At 45.3% G+C, this 11,084-nt stretch overlaps 1 protein-coding gene across 4 annotated transcripts in view; it reads left to right on the forward strand.

Annotated features, from left to right (window-relative positions):
- LOC128738182 (titin) overlaps positions 1-8,979 on the forward strand; it is a 70,284-nt gene extending 61,305 nt beyond the window's left edge. For all 4 annotated transcript variants that reach the window (XM_053833114.1, XM_053833116.1, XM_053833113.1 and 1 more), the window contains exons 4-7: positions 3,201-5,541; positions 5,600-5,796; positions 5,859-6,071; positions 6,141-8,979. In XM_053833114.1, the coding sequence (XP_053689089.1) occupies positions 3,201-5,541; positions 5,600-5,796; positions 5,859-6,071; positions 6,141-8,376 (4,987 nt within the window). In that variant the 3' untranslated portion in view covers positions 8,377-8,979. The remainder of the gene's footprint in view (positions 1-3,200; positions 5,542-5,599; positions 5,797-5,858; positions 6,072-6,140) is intronic.
- The last annotated feature ends 2,105 nt before the right edge of the window (positions 8,980-11,084 follow it).

Consider the following 11,084-nt stretch of genomic DNA (forward strand, 5'->3'; position numbering starts at 1 on the left):
GAGGTTCGAAGCATCTAGCTCCACAGAGGAAGGCAGAGCTTCATCCAGTACGCGCGCGTAGTTTTTGGCAGTTCGCAGATTGTCTAGTTGCCGAATGTTTAGCCGAGGAGGGCGACTTTGACGTGAGGTATAAACCGTCGATAGTTTTGAGCGCATATGTACTGCTACTAGGTAGTGGTCCGAGTCAATATCCGCACTCCGTAGAGAGCGTACGTTGGTGATGTTCGAGAAAACCCGGTCCTCGATGAGAATATGGTCGATTTGGTTCGAGGTTCGTTGGTCAGGTGGTCTCCAAGTGGCCTTGTGGATATCTTTGCGCGGGAAAGAAGGTGCTTATGATCCCCAAGCCTCGGGAAGCCGCAAAGTTGATGCATCGCTGGTCGTTATCGTTCGTGTCGGTGTGCAGGCTATAGGGCCTGATCACCGAGCTATACATTGCTCCCTGCCGATTTGGGCGTTCATATCCCCGATGATGATCTTGATGTCCCGTGAGCAGCTGTCGTACGTTTATGCACGTTTATGATGGTATAGTTGAAGAAACGGCCTTGTATCCTCAACACGCATATCCTCTCGTTGATCGCTTTCCAGTCCATTACGCGATTCTGCATTTTGCACAACACTACGAAGCCCGTTCCCAGCTCATTGGTCGCTCCACCACTATGGAAAAATTGGGCTTTGCCGCCACGGATCCTCCACACCTTCTCGCCTTTGCGACAGATCTCCTGCAGTGCCACGATGCCAAACTTTCGAGCAGTCGCCACCAACGAAGTTTAGCGATCTGCAGTTCCAGGTACAAAGTCTCCATTCCATGTCCTTATTTCGTCGCCTTGGTCCATGTCGAATATTTCGAGAAGATATTTCTTCACTCTTGTTGTTAGTTTTTTAGGTTTAGATAGGTAGCCGTACTAGGGCTTACGCTACCGAGTCTCGTGATGGGGCGGCCATCTTGCAGTATCGAGACACACTGTGCCTTCTCCCCTGTTGGTATACGACCTTAGTTTCCACCGGGGTTGGTTACCCGATCTCCGCTAAGGTTGCTCGTATTCCGGCTGGTACCACGTGGAGGTAGGGGTAGGAGTTGCTAGATAAGAGGTTAGGGACCACAATGGGGTCTGTTTTACGCATTATCCAACCATTTACCAACCTGAAGATCGTACCTCTCGTTTCGATGCCCGCTCGCCGGGTCACACCTTCGACAGGATCTCCTAGATCCGCATAAACCCCATTACTCGATCCAAGGTTGCTTTGATCAGTCGCATCAGTTTGTCTGGAAAACCGTGCTCGTACCTAGTCTACGATAGCTGGCCTCGATCGACTGTATTGTTTGCTGCTTTGAAGATGTGATGCGTGGGCATATTTTATCCCCATTAATAAAAATATCGTCCGCAGTGACGTGTGCTCCCATAAAGCTCGCATGGAAATTACCTATGAAATCGGCTACCGATTTGCTATCAGTATCTGGACGCGTAATTAGCGTAATGCCACTATAGTTGTAGCAGTGAAGCCATTCCAGTTTGGAAATGTGTGACGACTCCTTCCATCTGTTCCTTCAATAGCGTATCTTCCTATCTAATCTTGGAAATAACCCAGTAGTACGGAACCATTGCCAGCGTTTCTGGCCAGTAAGCTGCTGGAGTATTTGGCAAAGTTCTGTCTGTTAGTTTTTGCTTGCTTTCTGTTTTCTCTCCATCGCTTGCTGGCCTTCCAACCCGTCAAACCAGTGATTTTTTCATCCAGCGTCGCTACGGTTACAGTTTCTATTACGGTACAGTGTATCCGACTTCCTCAATCCTTCCCAGTACTTCTCACACTGTGATATTTAATGGCCGTACAGCAGATATTCCTACGATGTCCAATTCCTATCCTTAAGTTAATAATTAAACCGCGTGACCTTGATATTAGTATGCTGGACAACTGAGCGCAGATCTTATCTACCACGAGAGAGTTATCTCAGTTGACGTTAAGGTCCCGAAAAGACCACAAGTCGCTTACACTCATAAAGTGCAGATTATCATTAAGTACGGTCAATCTGGAAACATATATTTTTATCTAGGTCTCTCCGGATGTGCTAACGAATATTTTGAGGTGCAAAACAAGCAACTAAAGATGACTGCAGCGACATTCAGGTGCCTCAAGTTAGTGCCATTTGTAGGGTTCAAGCTTTCTCTACCAATTCCAAGGTGAAGCAAATCCTCTACTTTGTATCTCCGATGACAGATGCCATGTCTTGGATTCTCTCCATACGTCTTATTTTTAGCCCTATTTCTTCTCCAGCAAAATGGCCCGCTATTAGGTCTGACCAAAAGACCACATCCTCTTTCGCGTGATAATTCTTGATGAAGGCGGCATTTTCCGGGAATACTTTGTATTGTATATCTCCTCGTTCACTGCAATCCTCGGAGGAAAGAACAGCAGCTTAGACATGTCCTTCTCTGGCTGATCGTCAGTCACGGAAGGAGCGTCCAGTGTCGAGTGGGTCTCGACATCCGTTATGACCAGGACGTATCGCTTCTCCGAAAAGACATTTTTCATTGACACCTTAAGCTTCTCCTTCTGGGTGATTGTCTGCTGCTCAGACACGGCCAATCTCGACTGACATTTCCCCATAAAAATATCTAATTTTGCCTGGTACCTCTTCACCGAATCGGTTATATCTGTCGGACACGCCGTGCCTCACGATGTCCAACTACTTCGCTCCGGGATGGAGGTGGTAGCACGAACAAAACATCGAGCGTAGTAGCTTCACTGTTTTCCCCATGGCTGCTGCAAATCAACTTATAACGCTGGCATATTTTTTCTGTACACAATTGGGTTGCTACGATTAGCGATGCACCACAAATTGGCAGGATAATCACATAAAAAATCGCTAAATTGAGTTCATTTTTTAATGTATACGCAATGTTAGTTCTACGGAGAATATTTTAATACGACTATGGATGGTTGACTAAGCCAACTTTTGTAAAATACTATAAATTTTTGCAGCCCCAGAATAATAAATCCATAGTACATTTTTTTGTTTCTCAATCAAGCTCAGTAGTTAGCTTAACTGAACTGTAGTTAGTTGATAGACTAGTTTGCTGTGCTAATTAACGGCTTAACATAATGGATTATTATCTTCTATCCAATGAGACCAATGATTTGAAATATACGAGCACTCGAATTCGTAGATGAAATTAACTGTGCCATTTCCGCCCTTCCAGCGATCACGAGTATGAACCAATTGGTGAGGCCATCGACACGGCACCGGAGCCAAAGCCAGCGGCAGCAGTTAGTTTGGCCCTACCAGGTGGCGATATCAAGCGAAAGTTGTCGAGTGCGTCGTTGCGCGTACCAGACGATGATGCCGACACCCTTAGTATGGAGGAGCTACAGAAGGACATCGAAGATCGGTACTTCAACCGTCAAACGGAAGAAGAACACGAAGAGAGAACCGATATTGCTGAATCAGCGGAAAGCCCACCCGAGAAGGGCAGCAAGATGAAAGCGGTGATGGCCAGAGCGCAACAAAGTGGCAAAAAGGCTATGGCCAGGGCGCAGGAAAGCAGCAAAAGCGCTATGGTCAAGGCACAGGCGGGCGGGAAGAGTTTGCACCAAAAACTTCGCAAGCAAACCGACAAGTTTAAGACTAAAATGTCCAACATCAACGTAAAGAAGGACAAGGACGTTGCTCCTTTGGCGTCTCCGGAGATCGTTACTACTCCAGAAATTGAGAGATTGGACTTCACCATCGCGGAACCGAAATCGGAACAAGAAACTGGTGAAATCGAGTCTCCAACCGTAACGATAGCAGTTGAACAAGCAACGGACTTGGGTGAGGAGAGTGCTGTAGAACCTACCACTGGTAAAAAGAAATTCAAAGGACTCAAAATGCCAAAACTTCAAAAACCTGAATTCAAACGACCAGAATTCACGAAAATCTCCAAACCAAAGATGCCAAAGTTAAAAACTCCAGATATGTCCAAATTCAAACGTCCAGAGATGCCAAAATTCCTAACGGAAAAACCAGATTTCTCCAAGCTAAAGATGCCAGAAAAGATTGGCACCATCAAATTACACCGCAGCAAATCCTTGAAAGAACCGGCCTCTGCTCCTGGTGCAACTTCTCCTACGGACATTGAAACGGAAACTCCCTCGGTCACAAGTGCAGAAGATAGCAAGAAAAAGGTCGCATACACTGATTTTAGCACCTATCCAAGGTTTTTGGATAAATTCAAACGACAAAAGTCCGCCCCAGGTAATGCAAGCATCCGTGCATCGACGCCTCCACCGCTGGAGTTCAGCAAGGCTGGCAAAACAACTCGAACGAAAGGACCGAAATTCATCTCACGGTGGGCGGAAAAATCCTCCGAAGATACCGAAAGTACTCGCTTCTTTTCGGGCAGTGAGCTGGGCGAACGCGAGTCATCCGTTGAAAAACGTATGCGCCAGCGATTGGAACGCACCGACTTTGATACGCCAGAACTACCGGTTACTGCTGAGCAGAAACAACTGGAAGAATACGATAAAGAAAATCGTGAGATCCATCTCCTATCTGCTGCACGACACGACGAGTTCCTTAAACGCAAGCCTCCAATGGAACGACAGGAATCCGACCTGGCTTCGGAAGAGGAGAAACAATTTTGGGCCAGTTCCTTGGGGCAGAAGATTCGTCAAAACATTGACATGAATAGTAATGATTTCGATTTTCTTGATGAAGAGGATCGTTTGAGACGCGAAAATGAAACAATGGGCCTCAGCGATCGGGATCGAGCACGTTTCCTGGGTGAGCCAGCGGAACACTCGGAGAAGGATTACGATATGCGTTCAACGACGCCTTACTCCAACAAAGAATGTCAATCTTCGGGAAGTTCAGGCATTCGAAGACGAAAGGGTGTTCTGGAAGAAATAGATGACGATGAGTTCTTCCTTCGCCAGAAGGGAATATCGAAGGATAACATACAAATGGGTGAATATATTAGTTCAGCGATAAAGGAAGGACTGAGCACTCCGACGAATGCTTTGGCAGAAATGGGTCGTTACGAGCCGTACGACGATGAAGATTTGGATGTCAGCGAACGAGCCAGCATGGATTATCGTGGCGAAGGTGGTGCGCGCGGACTTCGATACTACCAACCGAGCTTCGAATCCGATGATGTTTCCAACAAGCAAAGCTTCACTGACGAATTCCATAGGGATACGGACTTCTTCAAGACATTCCCTCCCGATCGTCCTGTAAGAAAAAATAGAAAGGAAATTAACGTTGAACCACAGGAGCAAGACATTCAGAAAGTGCCTTACGACACGTACCAACCGACGGACAGAGACGACGAGGTCGAATTTTACACCCGCAATCGTAAGTATGCCAGCGAACCGCCACAGGGTGGCCCGGAGAAAGACGAACGTTACATTGACGAAGAAAGCATTGGCGCGGCTGTGCCGCCGACTCCACCGAGACGTCGAAAGAAGCGCTTCCGTGATGTCGCCCCATCTGACCTAGAACCATTCGCTAATGGTTTAACCAAAAAGACCATTTACAATAGCTTTACCATTGGACCCGAAACGGTAGATTGATGTTTTTCGGTGTAGTGTCGCGTGGTTATTAATAAGGTTTCTATTTTAGCTCCTTTATCCAGCCGAGGTTCCATTAGCGGAAGAGGAAAGCTTTACCACTCCATTGCCGACACCGAGAAGGTCTCGCTCGCGATCGCAGCTGTCGAAATTTTCCGAAGATGACCGCGCCTTCAGGACTAACTACGTTTTCGGGTTCGAAGACAGTGCCATGGACCGGGGCACTCTCGGTATGTCGGAATCAAACGGGTAAGATGAAAATGTTTGAAATTTAGGCATGTGATGAATGAGATACCATTTATAACCAACAGCTATGCAGTTGTGAGGAAAGAGCCTCCACCACGTCCACCGGCACCGATTCGACGCCGAAAATCAACCCGATCGTTGGAAGGACAACGGCAGTTCAATACACTGCCCAATTACCATTCGGTATCACCGATGCGTCCCATCCGAAACTACAGCACAATCAGTCCGAACCGGCCACCGAGGAACAGATCTGTATCCAGCCTCAACGAGAATCAGCCGTATGCTATATTGATTTTTATCGCAGGACAAGATTCCGTTGGATCTAATTACCTTTTGCTTCATTTCAGAACACTGACTCGCGATAGTAGGGAAGATGTTAGACAGTACGAAGAAATTGAAGACATGGAAAATCAAATTAAACTACAACAGGCTCTGCAATCGGGAGCTGTCGTAAGCAAGATGAAAGATCGGCCACTTCCTCCACCGCCGCGTCCGCCCAGAGAAGGGAGAAAGACACGTAAGCAAGACATCGAGGATGATTTCGACGGCGGTGCTGAACGCATAGTTGTACTGGATCAACACGGACCACGAGTCGTAGAAGAGGTGGAAATCGCCATTCAAACCGATCCTGTTTCCGATGACTACGAGCTAGACATTGAAGTGTCGGAAACCATCGGTGCCATCGGTGGGGATCCATTCGAGCGTCCATCTAAAACTTTACAGGAAATTTTGAAAGAGGAACAACAAGCGGAAATAGATCGTGCTCGCCAGCTAGCTGAAGCTGATAACTTAATGAAGAACATACAGAAATTTAGAGATTCCACCTCATCACTATCTTTGCAGGGCAGCAGGCCGGAAACACCGGCTGCCGCGGTATTGATTGAACGCCGAGTTTCAACCCCTTACTCAAACAACAGTCGTGCAGAACTCGCATCTGCTGTCATTAGACCCGTTAGTACTGATAATCTAACGGAACAGGATCTAGCCGATGATGATACATTCATCGCGGAACTGGTGAAGAAGTACGTTTCCGATGAAAAAGTTACTGAAACCCCTAAGAAACAACCGAAATTCACTACACAGGCCGTTTCCGACGCCGTCGAAGCTAGTATTTCACGCGAAGAACGCGCTGCAGTTCAATCCGAACCAGCTGCACCTCCACGTAGACGTTCCTTAGTAGCGTCAAGTCAAGATCTGACTCGAAGTGTTGATATCCCATCGAATGTGATCGAAGAAATTGTCGAACGCTTAAGAACCAACGAACAGCAGCATATTGCTGAACTACACCAACTTCACCAGCAACAACTGGAAGATCTACGAAAACACCAGGAAGAGCAAAGACAACAGCAGGAGCAAAAGCTAGAAGAACAACAAAAGCAACTACTTCAGCAGCAAAATCAACAACTACAGGAAACTCAACAGCTCAAAGAACAAATATTGCTCCAGCAGGAACAACAGAAGGCTTTGCTTCAACAGCAACAGCAGCAACAACAACAACTGCTGCTTGCCCAACAGCAACAACAGATACTGCTCGAACAGCAGGAAAAAGAGCGTGAGCTACAACGGGAACGAGAACGCGAACTGCTGCGGGAGCGTGAAATCGAACTCGAAAAGGCCCGCGACAGGGAACGAGAACTTCACCACGCTAGGGAGCTGGAGCTCCAGCGTGCTAGGGATTTGGAGCAGCAACGTGCGAAAGAGCTAGAACAGCAGAGGTTACGCGAACTGGAGCTACAACGAGCGATGGAAATGGAACATCAAAGGCTTAGAGAGCTGGAAATTCAAAGAATCCAGGAAGCAGAAGCGCAACGGGCAAGGGAAGTGGAACTACAGCGTGCTAGAGAAATTGAGCTGCAGAAGGCAAGGGAAACCGAAATGCACCGAATTCGTGAAGTAGAAGCGCAAAGGATCAAGGAATTGGAACTCTTAGCAACCAAAGAAACCGACAGCAAGGAAAGCGAAAAAGCTGACATTGCAGAACCAGCAGGTGAAGCCGATGTACCGCAAATACCAGATACAGAGAAACCTGTTCAAGAAGCAACCAGCGTGAAATCCGAAACAATTAAAGAACCAGCTCCCGTCCGTCCCCCTCTACCACATTACACTCCCCAGCCCCCGATGGCCACCCAATATCCGTACCAGGAGTATCTTCAGTTTCCTCTTCCACCGCAAGCCTTCTATCCCGGTCGAAACTATTCCGACGATGAAGGAGCAGCACCGCAGGCACCACAACGACGCCGTAGACATCACCGATCCCGACGGGAATCGACATCGGAAGAGGAATTTCAGCGAGAACAGCGCAAGCAACGTCCGGGAACACGTTCTCCCGAACCGTCAATTCCAGCGCTTAGCAGCCAGCTAATACGAGCCTGTGGATCTTCAATTCGGCAAACCGGTGAGGATCTCATGGCACTGCTTCGTGCCAGCAGCAAGGATGAGAACAAACGAGACCTGCACATTGCTCTCATCATTTTAATCGTCATCGTTGCCGGTCTGATGGCGCTGGGAATGAGTGGCGAGAAGGCGGTTCATCATCACCACTGGGACTACTTCAATCCACCCGGCAACAGTGGGAAAGCATAAGAGCAGTAGCAGCAACAGGAAGGCAACCCTCAAACCAGCCGTCGTTTGTTGAAGGATCAATTTGTATACATCGTTACGTGGACGCCGGCCTCGACGCTTCTATTTTTAGAAACAAACCATGAATTAGCAAATCATTGGTCATAATCGTATAATGAGCTAGAAAAAGTCGTTAACACTCTAACTTTAAAATTTCTTCTACAATTTGCATTTGAGCGTTCATTAAGCTATAGAAACAGAAATTGTTAAGCTATTTGACGATTTAATTATTTCACTACTTGATAGTTTTCACATCTGCGCACATTGTTACTTAATTATCACAATCTAACAAACAGAAGCTACTACCTACAACTAGTTTTGGATGCCAAAGAGCAAAATGATGAACAGAAATACAGAATATTGCAAACGAAACATTTTTTTTGTACAGTAGAAAGTAGAATCGAAAAGCAACATAAAATAAATTTTGAACCGATCATACATACATGATTCGAGAAACCGCGAGTTACAGTACTAGTCAATGGATTGTACATAGGGGATCAGAAGATCAGAAATATCGGACCCTTCATTGCTAAATTATTTGTTTTTGTAGCCATAAACACACTTTAAGCAAGGTAAATAAAAGATTTTTGACGAAGTTTGAAATGGAGGCTTTATTAGTAAAATTGGTATTTGATGCCCTGTCCTGACTTTTTTCTGAATGGACATTGTCACTGCGGTCAGTATTCCGATTTATTGTGATATCCTTCAGGTGTTTTTCTGTATTCCACACTTCATTCTTGATCAGTATCGCTATTGATTCAACCAGCAAAATTCGATTGTAGGTATTTGTTTTATATCTTCACCCTTATACTGGTTTAAAGAGTAGCTTAAGAGCTTATTCTGCATTCTTACGTACAGTTGGATTCGAACGAACCTATTTTGAATTTCAACGAGGCAACTTACACAACCAGCCTGGATCTAACTGTTAGAGATGCGGAGAAATTTATCATCGTTCTTGGGGCAACGTGATATCTCCAACAGTCGAGCATGGTGGAAGGCTCAAGTCACTTACAGAAGGACCCAGCTACCATACATGTCTTGTTATGTAGCTTTTACTAACTTACTAACTTACTTAATTGGCTTTCCGTCCTAAGACATCGCCTGATAAACCAATTTTCTCCAACTCACTCGATTGTGGGCTACCGCCCTTCAGGTTTTTTGGACACCGCGTACTTTCCGCCAGATCTCGCTCCACCTGATCTAACCATATAGCTCATTGTGCTGCGCAGGACGTCTTGTTCCTAGCGGATTTGAAGCAAACACCATCTTCGCAGGATAGTTGTCCGGCATTCTTCCAACATGCCCAGCCGATGGTATCCGTGGAGTCTTATCCGCTCAACTAGCATTTTCATACGGATATTAAAGTTACAAATGAAAACGAAGTATCGATATAAAATCGTATTCTAAATGATTCTAAATTCTAAACGATTCATCTATACAACTCTGTGCTAAAAATCGTATGTTTGTCAGCTACAATCATTATTAACGATGGAATATCAACTTGTGCACGCTTCATTAAACCTTATTTACGAAACCAAATTTGTAAAAACAAATTTAGGATAATTTTCGTATATTGATATACTAGTTGATGCACGGCTGGGCACCTTTTGAATAATGGGTTCGCCATGGAGCGTGCGATCTCATGGTTCATCCTCCACTTCCATACTCCGTTCTCCAGTCGGCCACCGAAGATCGTTCTTATAGTAGCACTCGTTTTTCAGAAACTCCGAGTACTCACAGGGCCTCCTCGGGCATTGTCCACGTTTCATGCCCATAGAGAACAACCGACCTAATAAACGTCAACCTTCCATACTTATCCAGCTTTTTATGAACTATAATCATTGACGAACTGACATGAAACGGGCGTTTCATTCACAAGATCTTGCAAGCAAACGAACACTTGCTTACAAGTGAGCGATCACTTAGGTCAAACAGCAGAGAGATGTAGAAAGGTATGGGAAACAGATTTATGAAAAATTCAGTTTTTTTCGAAGGAAATCTGTATGAATATCGGAAATAACTTGGTAATTTTTTGTATATTGCAAAAACAAAGGATAAAGTAATTTTTACAAAGGGCTTTATTCGTTCACTTGTGCTCCTAGTGTGTTTTTATTTTTTTTTATTGGGGTAAATATTCGATTACATAAAATACTTAAGAGTAACTATCCTATATCATAGTGTGTGCTTAATCACAAGTGGTGACTTCTCAACACTACCGTGTTCCCCCGCTGGAATGACCTTCCTTAATCTGAACATTTTTAATCTGAACCGTTGGTATGAATGCGTTCACAAGTCACAACTACCAGAAAACGTTTGTTTATTCTCCCGAAAATGTTTTTATATTCAGTAGCCGGGTTGGAACTAACCCAGGTTTTTTAACTGAGGGGTTGTGCACAAGACACGACCGCATAGGTGACGTAGGACTGCGTAAGTCCCTTTGTAGAGATAGTAGGATGTATCCATGTATGTAATAATACGATTCTTCATGTATACAACCTACATACGCAACGTTTGTCAAAGTACTATAGTAACATTGTATACGTTCAATCCTCAACCGATTTTGGAGTTATATTCATTTTCGAGAAAGATTTTCCGGAATGACACCCTATCCCAAACCTTGCCGTAAGACGTAGTCCTACGTCCAAAACAAAAACGCCGAAAAGGGTAATTTT

The sequence above is a fragment of the Sabethes cyaneus genome, chromosome 2, assembly GCF_943734655.1.
Source record: "Sabethes cyaneus chromosome 2, idSabCyanKW18_F2, whole genome shotgun sequence".
Taxonomy (NCBI): domain Eukaryota; kingdom Metazoa; phylum Arthropoda; class Insecta; order Diptera; family Culicidae; genus Sabethes; species Sabethes cyaneus.